The sequence below is a fragment of the Epinephelus lanceolatus genome, chromosome 15 (assembly GCF_041903045.1).
Source record: "Epinephelus lanceolatus isolate andai-2023 chromosome 15, ASM4190304v1, whole genome shotgun sequence".
In the NCBI taxonomy this organism is placed as follows: Eukaryota; Metazoa; Chordata; class Actinopteri; order Perciformes; family Serranidae; genus Epinephelus; species Epinephelus lanceolatus.
This window is the reverse complement of record NC_135748.1, coordinates 43,875,081-43,888,742: the sequence shown is the minus strand read 5'-3', so window position 1 is coordinate 43,888,742 and position 13,662 is coordinate 43,875,081. Positions and strand designations below refer to the sequence as shown.

General features: G+C 44.8%; 1 protein-coding gene across 9 annotated transcripts in view; it reads right to left on the bottom strand.

The window, feature by feature from the left end:
• The window catches only part of fgfr3 (fibroblast growth factor receptor 3), a 102,522-nt gene that overhangs the window by 23,741 nt on the left and 65,119 nt on the right, over nucleotides 1–13,662 (bottom strand). For 6 of the 9 annotated variants that reach the window (XM_033643085.2, XM_033643087.2, XM_033643089.2 and 3 more), the window contains exons 6-7: nucleotides 6,785–6,908; nucleotides 6,469–6,659 (exon numbers count right to left, since the gene is read on the bottom strand). In XM_033643085.2, coding sequence (XP_033498976.1) covers nucleotides 6,469–6,659; nucleotides 6,785–6,908 — 315 coding nt within the window. Of the gene's footprint in view, nucleotides 1–626; nucleotides 772–6,468; nucleotides 6,660–6,784; nucleotides 6,909–13,662 lie in introns of all 9 variants that reach the window. The other 3 variants (XM_078175384.1, XM_078175385.1, XM_033643092.2) reach the window with 1 other exon arrangement.

Here is a 13,662-nt window from a genome sequence, read left to right as displayed (position 1 = left end):
TGAAGTTGAGGCTTTTCCTCTTTGACTAATGGCTGATGTGATGACCAGTGGGGGAGTTTCAAACCCAGTGTCTGATGTGGCTTGGTGGGGGGGTGGGTGACTCTCATTCCCGGGGCCTCAGTAATGCACAGTGACATCCAGACCGAGTCATGAATCAGAGTTCTGCTGCATGCTTTCATATAAAAGCACATTAATACAGCTGGAGAATGCACTCCCAGGCAAATCAATACTGCTGTGTGTGTGTGTGTGTGTGTGTGTGTGTGTGTGTGTGTGTGAGATGGTGGATTGTGGGAGGGTGAGGCTTTTGAAGTTGTCGCAGTAATTAAAGGTGTGATATTGTGTTTGTTATTGATCGGGGAGGAAGACAAAGTGGCACTGGGCATTAAAATGGATGATAGCTACGAGCTAACAGAGTGTGAGCATTTAAACTCAGCAGAGGAATATCTTTGTGTGTGTGTGTGTGTGTGTGTGTGTGTGTGTGTGTTTGTGTGTGTGTGTGGTCCTATTAGAAAGCCAGTGAGCTGATCAAACCCACAACCAGGAGGAGCCCCGCAGAGAGGATGAGGAAGAGGAGACACAGCAGAGGATCAGATGAAGGTGGCTGTGACCTGGAGCTCAGGATTTACCTGCTTTGTGTACCTTTAACCAGAAAGCGTTTTCCGACTTGCCTACAAAGTTTGTGGCACGACACCAGTACTTCCCAGCATGCTTCTCTGTCACGTTGTACAGTTTCAACTTACTGTGGGCCTCAGTGTGTTTACTGACAACACTCTGTGGAGGGAACAGTGAGACGCACAGTGAGGCCGTTACAGCCACTTCCTGTTACAACACATGTTCACAACATACATGCAAACACACACAAATACACTGCAAACATTTTACATTTGTGTTTGAGTCAACAAATGAGACGCAACTTGTTAAACAGTGACCTTTAACCCCTAACCCTAACCCTAACCCTTTAAAGGAGCAGATTATTTCTCAACTCAGCTAGCTGTTTCCAGGTTTTCATGCTAAGCTAAGCTAACGATAGCTCCAGCTATAATAACTGTCAGTCGCAGGAAGTGAAGCGTCACATTTACTATATTTCAAATAAACTGCATTTATAAGAGATCTCGACAGCTTTCTTTCATGTCACGCACCTGGAGAATTTTCTTGTGCTGCAGACGTCGCCGTATTTTGTCGTGCACTGTGATTGGTAGTAGTAGTAGTTAGTAGCTTCTAAAGTCCAGTTCAGACCAAAGATTCACAACGAGACGAGTAGAAACTACTTACAATGCTCCGGTCTTCAACATGGTAATGCTGACGGTGTAGATGAATAAGTCAAGTTAAACTCAGTGGAGTGGACGGAGTCAAAGGTCTGGACCCTAGAAACCTCAAATACCTCGTACAAACCCAATATATAAATGCAGAACTTATACTTGTAACTGATTACTTTGACACAGGCCGACAAGTGTTGGTAATTTAAATGGAAACACACACACACACACACATGCAGTGAAGCAGGCTGTCTGTGAGATTAAACCTGTAGGATCATAAACACACACACACACACACACACACACACACACACACACACACGTACGTTTCATACACACAGTAACACAAACTGTCTATCTGTAGATTAAAGGCATTACAGTACGTCAATCATCCTAAAGTGTGTGTGTGCTGCGTGCATACACACACACACACACACACACACACACACACACACACACACACACACTGGCTGTGACGGCTCTCCAGCAGAGAAACTGCGGATGAATAATTAAACGGGCAAAGCACATAAAGGAGAAAACATATCATGTTTTATGGCGCTTAATGAACATCCAGGGCTCGGCTCCAGACGCCCCCCCCCCCCACGCCACAGCGACTCGCTCATCGTTAACTTTTTTTTTTCCAGGCATCAAAAGAGCGATTCAGGCATTTCTTAAAAAAAGAAATCTTGCATGCCCCCCCCCCCCCCCCCCCCCAGCTGTGTTTAACTCCTACAGTTTATATACCACACATGAGATGTCGCAGAGGCTGAAGAAACTGTGGTAGGGCCACAAACACACACACACACACACACACACACACACACATACACACACACACACACGTCTCTGTAAATACTGTTTCAATTATGTGGTAGTCGAAAATAGAGCGTGGAGCCGCGGTCTGGGCTGACAGGCTTTCTTCTCCCCCCTCTTCTCTTTCTGTTGGCCCGTCTCTCTCCTCCTCTCCCTCCCTCCTTAATCTCTCCATCTTACTCCTTTTTCTCTCTGACTGTCACCTCCTCCTCCTCCTTACTGAAATCTGCTGGAACGTTCACAGATCGGCCTCGTGTTTCACTCTTCAGTCCAACAGATCGAGAAACATTTCTGTGACACCTCCAACAACAGTATGAGATTCTCACGGTGTGATGAGAAACATCTCACGGTATCACAGTCTTATTTGAACAAATGTTTTATTACTATGACTGAAACCTGAAACCTGTGTTGCTGGAAGTCTGTGTAAAAATCTCAAAATAAAGCTGAGCTATTTTCAGTATCGTAGATAAACAAATGTACGCTGTATGATAATCTTTATATCACCTTGTCACCTGCTTATCTCTGCAGCCCCCCAGTGCAGTTACATTAATGTGAGAGCTACAGCATGCAAAGGGTTAAATAATCAGTGGGAGACATTAAAGGGGCGTCTCATTCTCTCTTCTTGTAATAAATTATTTAATTATCACTCGTTACGCACAAAGAAAAAAACATTGTTTCAGGCAGTGTGATGAATCATCAGATGCTGTGAATGAGCCACTTTTAAAGTTAGTTCAACATTTAATCAGTGAACCTACAGCTGCAGGGAGGCTTTTATTTCACCTTCATGTCCAGTACTGATGCTGTACCAACACTATGTGTGGACGCTTACCCTGCGCTGTAACCTGACGAGCACCTCCTCACATATGTGACGACATGCTGCAGCGATGCAGACCTGCAAACTGTTTCCCTCAGTGGAGACAAAGATTTTATTTACTTTATTTCACGGCTAAGAAACAATAAGTTAAAGTCCTGTGTGTGATTTATCCTGTAAAGTAAAGTCCACTAGCTGCCAGGCTAATTCATACAACTTGATCTGTCGCGATAATTAGGTTTGTATAAGACAGTTGTTTTGTCAGTGAGCTGTAATGGAGCTGAAGTTACCTTTGTTAAATGTTGCTGTTGTCCCTGGCTTCATATGAGCAGAGGAAAACTCTGCTAGCTGCTAGGCTAATTTATACAATGTAAAATGCCATAGGCTTGTGCTAATAATGTTAGCATGTTGTATTTGTGGGGAAACTGTGTCCAGATAAAGACAAGTGTTTGTGTCTGTGAAGCTTGTGAGTTAACTGAGCTGAATTGTGTCCTTTATTTTAAACCTGTTTTACGTGTTTGTTGAATCACTGCACAGAAACACAACAGGAAGGTTGCAGTGATACACTGGCGTTAAGGTTTACTGTGTCACAAGGTACAGAGTCCACAAAAAACCCCAAAAACATTTAGTTAAAAGAACCAGAATTTATTAAACTAAGATTGACTCAGTGTGTGAGTCAGTTATGAAAGCCATGCAGGGACGTGTGTCAGGTGTGCTGCAGAGGTGCTGATGCAGGGTGGACGTCTGCCGTACGGACGGAGAGTGAAAACATGAGGCAGCTCTTACAGGCTGGAGGCCCAGGTGAGATTCATCAAGGTAACGACCCTCACATGTCAGGTGACTGCATGATGAGCATGAACACCCTCCGTCACAAAGCTGATGCACATTTGATTATCTATGATATTATTTTGGGAGACTTTTTACACAAACTTCATTAACAAAATGTTTCAGTAATAAAAGGTTTGTTCATCAACAGTACTCTGTTGTCTCTCCTGTGAGGATCATTCTCACTGGTGATGATATAAATTCTGTCAAACTGTGAAACCACAATATTTTCTGAGGTGGTTATCAAATTGTAAAGAATTTCATACTGCTGCAGCCCTGCTCAACACATAGGCACAGTAACTCTGACGCCAACTAGTGTTTTGAAGTGTATTAATGAGGTAACAATCTTCTTATCTCGCTCGGGACTAAAAAGAAAGACATTTGCACTGTTCAGCAAAATCCTAATAAATCCACTCTAATCATCAGACCTTCAGTTTCCCAGATTCTTACTTTGATGCCAACTGATCATGGTTAAAAATAAATTCTATTTTCTGTCCAACACATGATGAAAAGAAGAGATTATCAGGCTGGTAAGAGGATCCATCAGTGAGGTGCTGAGTGTTCACAAAGGTTATTAATTAAATCTTTAAGTGTAAAATAATCCATCATATCACTGATGCAGAGGAAGAGCTGAGACCCTCCTCTTCCTCTGCATCATCATTATATTACAACTGACTGCTGAAGTCGACCTCAGTCTGAAATCCATCACTCCCACCCACACACACACACACACACACACACACACACACACACACACACACACAGAGCTGCAGCGCTCCATGTGTCACTCTTCTTCTTCTTTTTCTTCTTTTGTTCACTCACTTTCTGTCTCTTCTGTCGTTTTAATTTCACCCACCCCCCCACCCCGCCCCCTCGCTCTCTCCCTCCCTCCATCTTTACCCACCGCTCCGTCACACACTCTCTCCCTCCCTGCTGACTTTGCCCTTCCTTGTGTTCCTCCACTCATTTTTTCCATGGCTTTTTTGGGTGCCTCTTCCCTCTTTCCTCTCTCCTCCTCCTCCTCAAACCACGCGACGCAGCACATCTGACGGCAGCGGCGGTTAACAGAGCCCCGTCTCTCTGCCTGCGTTGCCGCCACCACGGCAGTTAACTTAGTCCAAACCAGATGTTTGTTTTATTCCCTCGCTCTCGAGAGAGAGGCAGAAAAAAGAAAAGGGAGAGGCCAAATAAGAAAGCAAAAGGCCTTCTTGGCTTTTTTCGATGGGAGTCTTCCTCTCTTCACCCCAAATTTATATATAAAAAAAGAAAACAGGCCTCTCAGTGGGTTAGGGTGTTGTCCTCCTCGCTGAGGAATGCTGTCGACTCTATTCCTGAACTCCATCGCTGCCTGGAGAGGTGATGAGACCTCCACCAGTTATTCTATAACCTTCCTGAGACCATCTGACGCCTTCACCACGCTGTTTATCTAACACACACACACACACACACACACACACACACACACACGGAGCACCTGCAGATGGAAATGCAGCTCAGGTACACTCATTCTTTCACAGTCTTGCATGTTACCTGATGTATAATTGAAGACTTCATTCCAGAACAAGTGAACAGGGCCACTCAGCAACAAGACGGATCATCAGCCAATCAAAGTTGGACGGCGGCCGCCGCCGCTGCTGCAGCACATACGAACTCCAAATGTCCAAACTGTGACCTTTAAGGTGGATTTATGCTTTTATCAGGGCGCTACTGTCTCATATAGTTGTGTTTGTTTTATCTGCTGGCATTTTCTTTCCTCTCTCTGCCCTTTTTCTAATCTGACACAAAGTCAGAACGAAGTCCAGCATGTTTGAAATTCAATAAGTAAAGTTCAGGAGCAGATACAGACACCTCGGGGCTGTGCACGCTGATCGCATCAGCTGTTGGAGGTAATCATTAAAATAATCTGCAGTCAAGCCACACAAACAATCCTCAATATAAACCTTCACGTCGTTATCACAAAGTGAAAGAGTTGAACTCAAACTGATGACAGGTCCGTCTGCTGCTGTGGTCGTCTGTGGGTAAAATCCTGAATTAATAATAAATCAGTCTCTGTGAAGCTTTCACAGCAAGACAGAACAAAACAAGATCTGTCTTATCTTACGTATGACGCAGAGGACACAGCAGCAGAAGTTCATTCATCGATTAAGTGATTTCACACGTATGACGCGAGTCACACAAAATATTCTAGCATTCAAACTCGTGGGAGTGACACAGCGTGAATATGTGCATTGTGTTAAGAGTGAATGCGTGTGTGTGAAGTGCTGAATGTACGACAGGATAAATGAGACTTTGATGATGCAGCAGGAGTTCTGTGTAACTTCAGCTGATGAAGAATATAAGATATTGTTCTAGATTCTCTGTTAACGGTGCAAGAAAAACACAGTTTCTTTACAAATCCAAGGCACCTCACACACAGGGAGTCACTTCTATACAAATGGTGATTAATGTGAGTGAAATACTTCTTTAATAATAATTTAATGTCATGTAATCCTCCCTCAGGAGCTGCCAGTCATTGTTTGGGGGGGGGGGGGGGGGGGAGCAGGTGACTCTGTTCTCTGCTCATAATGAAGGTGTAGTGCCCGATAAAATGAGCACGTCAATTTTCCGCTGCAGTGAGAAGAGCCGTCGGCCCCTCGGACCCACCGACTGTAAAAACTCATTAACCCAGACACCTCGCAGAGAATCATTCGCAGCGAGATGATCTCAGGCTGAAATCGACTCCCGGCTGCTGAAACATCACAGGCGTCAAACAGCAAAACCCACCTTCAGGATGTCCACGTAGGGGGCGCCGTCGGCGCCGTAGCGGCTGCCGTTGACCTCAATGTGTTTGAGCCACTGGATGTGTGGCTGGGCGTCGCTGTAAACCTTACAGTGGAACTCCACGTCGCTGCCCACCACCACCGTCTGATTGGCTGGCAGGCCAGCCTGGAGGATGGGCCTGTGGGGGGAGCGCTCTGAAAGAGACAGCGTGGAGTCGTTAGCATGGGTCATAGAACAATCTTTGTAACGTGGACGACTCAGGTGTGTGTTAACTTGTTCAGAGTTCACACAGAAGCTGAGGTGAGTGAATCCTGTTTACCCAGAACATCCAGCTGGTAGGTGTGGGAGATGGCGCCGTACTTGTTCTGCACCACACAGGTGTAGTTCCCCCGGTCTGATGGCACGGCGCTCTCCATCACCAGACTCCACTGCTGGTGTCTCAGCTGGAGGGAGCACAGAGAGGAGGAGGAGGAGGAGGAAGAGGAGGAGAGAACAGTCAGGATATGTTATTTCAACCTGTCCAAGATCGTGAGGATACTGAACCTATTTTCAAGGATCATATTTCAGCCTCTCACATTGTTTTCATGTTTTCCAATAAGAAACCCATATTCGTTCATATCCCACGTATTTTGAGAGGCTGCGATCATGTGACCAATGCGCAGTGACAAGGAGGCAGGAAGTGTTTGTATGGAGGCAGGTTGGGGAGGTGGTGGATGGGAGTCATGTGTTCAGATCTGTGTGAACTTTGAGTCATGTTAAGGTTCGTCCTCACCATGTTTCTGTTCCTAAATCAACCTCTGTGACTTTACGTTAAAGACATAACGTCATTGATGAGGCACAAATATGAAGGATATCATACAAACTGTTGTACATGCACTTTTCTTGGGATACCGTACGAACCGTTCAGTGAGAACAGGCGTCATATTGTCAGTGTATCTCCACTGATGAGCAGACTTGTGTGTTCTGTGTCTCCTCTCTGACTTTGTAGGTTTGTAGGCGGAACTCTGCTTTTGATTTCCTCAGCAGCAGTTTGTTGAGTTTGAGTAGCGAGATGTGGAACTGATCAATGTGTGGTCAGATCGATCAGAGCTGATCGATGGGTTAGAGGAGCAGCTGCTGCAGAGGTGAGTCAACTTTTAGATCTGAACCACAGGATGCACAGATACCATGAGAACACGGCCAGTTTAATCTACAGCAGGCTGGAAAATTGATGGACAGCAGTAAAATAAGAGCGCTGCTGTTCTAAGTTAAAGACTGTTGTGTTCCTATATGAATTAACAATTGGTGCAGTTTCACTTCCTGACGCTCCGTCTGTGCACAGAGTCGCTCTGAGCTCTGAGACTGTGGTGCTCTGAATAACCAAACTGTATCTATACTCCAACAGCGCTCCCAGTGAGCGGTCAAGTACAAAATAACTGAGCGTGTGTTTATCCTTTAGAACGATACAAGAACAATGTTTGAAGATTCACTGAACAGATGCAGATGAAACACTGTTCATTAAATGACACAGCTCAAACAGAGACTGACGCCTCGTTCACTAACAAACGAGCGCTGTGTCCTCTCCAGTCGTCCTCTCCAGCAGCAGATCTCTTCCCTCGCTCCTTCCTTTGATGTCTCTGGCCTGAACCATCACAGAGCGGCCGGCGAGGTGAAACAGAGCGAGCTGTGTGCAGAGTATGTTTACTGGAGGTGCAGCCCCTCTGAACAAACATTTAAACTGCTAATACCACTTTAACCTCTTTGTATTAATTGCAGGCTGGTTGATGAAGAGCAGACGTGATGAAGAGAAAGCATCACTGACACTTGATGGGAACCAGTTGTGTTTGCCCGCAGCATGACGTCCAGCTGGGATCAAAGGAATGATCAGGTGTGTGCTGCACACTCTGGCTCAAATGTTGAACTGTACTTTGTTGAGATGCAGGATTGCTGCACAACAGTGATGGATTTGACTCAGCGTGCCACAGAGCTCCAGATGTTTCAGCAATCATTGCAACTAATTGATTATTTTCATAAGAGGGAGCTGAGCAAAGACTCTTGAAATCATTTTCTTCTCCGTCTGCACTCGGCACAGGCTGGCTTCTTTTTTTGCACCTCTGAAATTGGCTCCAGGGTGCCAGTCAGGAGCGATCCGTCCCCGCAGAGTCCAAGGTTACATTTTGCGTAGTAATTTAAAGCATGTGTGTGTGGACGGCAGCGGCAGACAGATACTAAGTTGACAGATTCAGAAGCCGCTCAGAGGCAGAGTGAGCGGAGCAGCGCAGCACGGCGAGGCGAGAACAGAGAACCTGCTACGCATCGATAGGCAGAGTCTCCACGGGCCAAGAGGGACGACCTCCGCAGCTTAAGTGGAAACATGCGGCGCAGACACCGACGCTGTGCTCACTGCTGCGAGACAAGCGTGGAGTGAACTCCTGCGAGAGAGGTCAGAATTACTAAAGACGGGAGTGAGTGATGTCAACAAAGAGCCTTTTTCAGGGTGGAACACTTAACATCACCTGCGTAGGAAAATGTGCCGACCCGGAGAGGGCTTAGTGTTTTCACAAACGTTTAACCCCACGCGTGCAGGTAGGAGGCCAGCCATTCACAGGACGTATATATTAGTAGGTCGAGGATCTCCTCCCCTCCTCCTCCTCCCTCTGTCTCACAGTATACACTCCTTGACTCTGTCTTGGAGGCGCATGCGGAAAATAATGTAACAGTGTAAATATTATGCCTGTGTGTGCTTTCTGCAGTTGCGTGGTAACATAGAGCAGCAGCCCGCTCTACGCTGGCAAATGGCTCCACCCCGTCTACCCCTCTCAGAGCCGGGGAGTCAAACTCAAGTCAATGGCTGCTCTCATGAGCAGATGAGTGACGCCTTCTGCTGCGGTCGCCGAGCTCCAAGCTCCGAGGAGGAGGAGGTGGAGGAGGAGGAGGGAAAAGAAAGAAAGAAGTGGCAACGCATGAGAAGGGAAGCTAAAAGGTGGTAAAATACGAGCTGAAGTCGCAGCTCAGAGGCCAAGACCACCAACAGAACCAGAACGAGGCTGCGATCTCAGTTACGATTTTATTTCAGTCTCCATTTCATAAAGAGACCTCATTTGATCACAACATAAAGTCAGCGAGGGCTCTGTGCTTCTGCTGAGCTACTCAGACGTTTAATGCTTCTGATGCCATGACATCATTCAGTGTTACCTTCTTTCTTCATTTGTTCGGTCAGAAATCCTCTCGCCCTCTGAACAGTTGTTAACAGTTATCAAACTACAACAAAGACTAAAGTTAACTGTCAGGAAACTGATCCTGTTTCTCCCTCCTTGTTCTCAAACTTGTGTTAAAGTGTGTGATACAGAGCTGGAGTTTCACCCACATCCAACACATTTGTGTGTCAGCTCGCACACTTTACCTCAGCCCGTCGCCATTTTCTCATGAGTGTCGATGGCTACTGTGCATGAATTATTATATTATTATATTATTGTATTACTGTATGAAATGACTCCACGCTCAGTAATCTTACACTTCCTGTTTTGACTCTACAGCCTAACCAGGGTCAGAGGCTGCAAGTTAGCCTTGACTACAAACCTGTCTGCAGCTTTGTATTTTACATATGAAGCAGCGTTTTATGCATCTGTCCTCGTCAAATATACAAGTCAATAAATAAATGTGTTACTCTAAACAGAGAAGGAAGTGAGATGGCTCACTGCTTAGATACTTCCATCGTCAGGAAGAAAAAACATTTGTTGATTTGTTTTTGCCCCATCGAGTGACTGAGCTGCTGAATGTATGAGCCCAACGTGGGATTTTAATTGCCCAGTTGGCAAACAGGTAATCCTTATTGTTTTTACCTGACAGCTTCAGTTACTGCAGATTCTGATTATGTTCAGTTTGAAATGTTCGTGGCTGCTGTCAAAGAAAAAAAAAGAAAAATGACGCATGTTTCCACTCTGAAAATCCCAGCGAAGTTTCAGCTCAATAAAAGCTGTAATTATGATCTAATCTGTGGACGAGCGTGTAATCCTTTAATTTAATCTGTCGGCATGAAAATCAAACCAAACTGCAGATACCAGATTCAAACTGGGCAGATTTTAGTCTTATGTTTTATCTACGTATTTGAGGATTGTGATAATTTCACTATTTGATATTTTTTATTCAAACGAAAGTTTAAAAAGAACAAACTCTATGACACTTTGCCCCTCAGTGTCAATGAAGTATTTCTGATTATCAAATCTTCACAATAACTATTTTTTAAATATTTTTTTGATGGTTTGCATCTAATATTTGTTTATTTTTATTCATTTAAAAATGAGATTATGTCACTTTTAAAAGAGGAAAATTTAACAACTTTTGCTTTCAAATGAAAAGTCGATTTATAAACACTAAAGGAATACTCCTGACCAACTGTATTCACTCAGACACTTTGCTGTTACAGATAGAGCTGGGCGTCATGGCCCTAAAATAATATCAGGATATTTTTGTGATAATGATATTCTTGACTATATGAAGAATTACTAAAGAAAATTATTATTAATATAAGAAGATAGAACTGTAACAAAATCAGTGATGTATTTTTACAGTTTGCTTCAAATCCTCAGTAAAAACTAAAATGATCTCTCATTTCTTTAGTTTGTGAACAACAACAGTAACTCAGAGTCAGATTCTGTTACGATATTAATACTTCAACTAAATCACATTTAAACAAATGTCGCCTGGATCTATAAATATATAAATCATCTCTGATCATCAGGCTGTAACCTGAGACAGAATCACTGTGCTGCTGCCAGAGGAGCCGCTGAACGAGTTCCCTCTGAGCCGACGCCACACTTTATTCCACACTACTGAAGCTCCTCCTCTTTTTGGAACCACCAAGGAGTCCATCATCATCTCGCTTTTCAGACATGCTTGTTGTTGCCGTGGGTAACAGTATGACAGCAATATGTCAACAAGTCAATGGATTTTTCGTAAGATATTAAAGATGATACCAGTGTTATCATGAACGAGATGATATGACACATCTGTAGTTACAGCTCAACTTGGTTGTATGACAGTGGTGGCTGATAGTTAACGTGAAGCCGATCTGAACTGTGACCTCCTAACTGTCACTTCTAGGAACTTTCAGCAGAAGTTACAACGACTTAATTGTGGACTTTAATGCCACCGTTGTTACAGCTGCTTCGAGTGTGAATACACTCAAACTGAATCTCCTGTTCTTTGTTAATTATTAACTCTGAGTCACGTTTCCTCTTTAAGTCTCGTCTGTCTGTCTCTCGGCACATTTAATTATTTTCCTCCTACATGCGGCTGCTGTTATGAGCGTGTTACTCTGGCTAACCTCTGGTGAACCTGCAGCATTAGTCCCCAAACGTGATAATCCCATCCATTCCAATCATGCCAGATTCCAAACAGAATTAAATTATTAAGGAGCTTACGTTCGAGTCATACGAGGCTTTAAAGGTTTTAGGGCTTTGGCTGTGGACCTACAGAAGGGCAGCAGCCATGGGAATGGACAGGCAGCTTCACACTGCAAAAAGTGTGCGTCCAACAGAGACGTTAACGTCTTTATATGGAGGAGAGAGACGAGAGGAGGAGGTTTGGATTGGTGCTGAACTGAGACAAACAAAGTTATCAGCTTTATTCTGAGATATTTTTGCCGGCCTGACGGAGCCTGCCGTGGAGCACAGCGAGGTGACCTCACCCTATTGGCTGATTCTTCACCTCTTTAATCAAATCATAAACCGCCAGCTTAACGGCTTCATAAAGAGAGAGACAGACATTTCTTGCAGTGTAGCAGTTGTCTGAGAAAACACAGGAAGCTCTGCTCCCTTTATAGTCCAAACCCTCCGTCTTCACCTCACAAAATAGCCCTGTCAGAACCAGCGGGGCCAGTTACCAGAATTTATGACTGTGTCAGAGCCGAGCAGTGGCCCGGAACTGTGCTACCGTCTAATTTGACCTACAGAGAAAGCGGAAATAGATAGAAGCGGCCCCGAGGGCTCGCTATTAAAGCTGGCAGAGTCTGTGGCTCTGTTGCCTGAGTTTGGCTCTGTGTGCCGCTGCATCAACATCCAGGAGACGACTGTGAAATTGGAAGTTTGAGAGTTCAGAGGAGAAAAAATGGGTGAGAATCTGTCTTTGACTCCCTGGTGCATTTGGGTGAAACGACAGGGGGGAAAGGTGAAGGAGCGCGGGTGGACTAAATTAAAAAGAGTCCAAAAATAATCTTGCAAAGTGCAGAAATTCCTGCGCAGCCTACAGAGAGTCACAACCCGGGCTGTGTTAAACTCTGGCCTGGAAAAACACGGATTTAAAGTGCTTAAAGTCTTAAAAAGTAACAGTGTGGAGCCACTTCAGGAGCCGGCCCTGGAAACCTGTCAAAACAGGGACTGAACAATCAGTTAAGAGCCGAGCGAGCTGCACTAAACCAAACACAATAATTACATTGTCAACTTTTGTCCTGCTTGTGCTGCCGCAGTTTAGCATGAACACAATAAAACCCCTTCCACCATATGTGGCGACACACAACAGCATTGGCTGTGGCTGTCAAAGACTCAGGGCGCCTCAATGGGCCGGCGACACGCCCATCTCTCCCCACCTCCATCTGATGGCTCAATAGAGGGGTGAACTTTGACCTTCAGGCCCTGCCCCTCCACGCCAGAGGAGGCTCAGAGCGCCACAGTTGTCTGGGAAGGTGGAACAATGCTCCGGCACGTCGCCCTGCTGGAATTTCATTTTCCATTTTACAAATGAGCCACACATCCTATTTACTGTTTCATTTAGTTTCAACAGACGCAGCGTTTAGTTCTCTGTGTCGCATCTCAATAGATGGACACAGTGCTCATGTGTGAACGACCTGCAGCGTGCTGAAGAAACTGAGATTATACATCAGGTCTGTCTGATGTGTGCTTTACAGAGGGATTATTATACGACACGTTACGATATCAGAAACTCAGACGAGTCGACACCAACACCAGTCAAATTCCACAATTCTTAATTTTAACACCACAGTAAAAACAAATCCTCTGAACTTCAACATCCACTCCTTTAATAAAAACACTACATTAAATTATTTTCCAAATGTTTTTCAACTCCTGGCGACCAGAAAAAAATGGCTGACGTGCAGCACTCAGCGAACAAGAAGACGTTTTTCACAGGAGAAGACGCTCGGCGCACGCCACACTGCTGGTGTTTGTAGCAGAGTGCAAACACGTGGTGCTCCAACATACG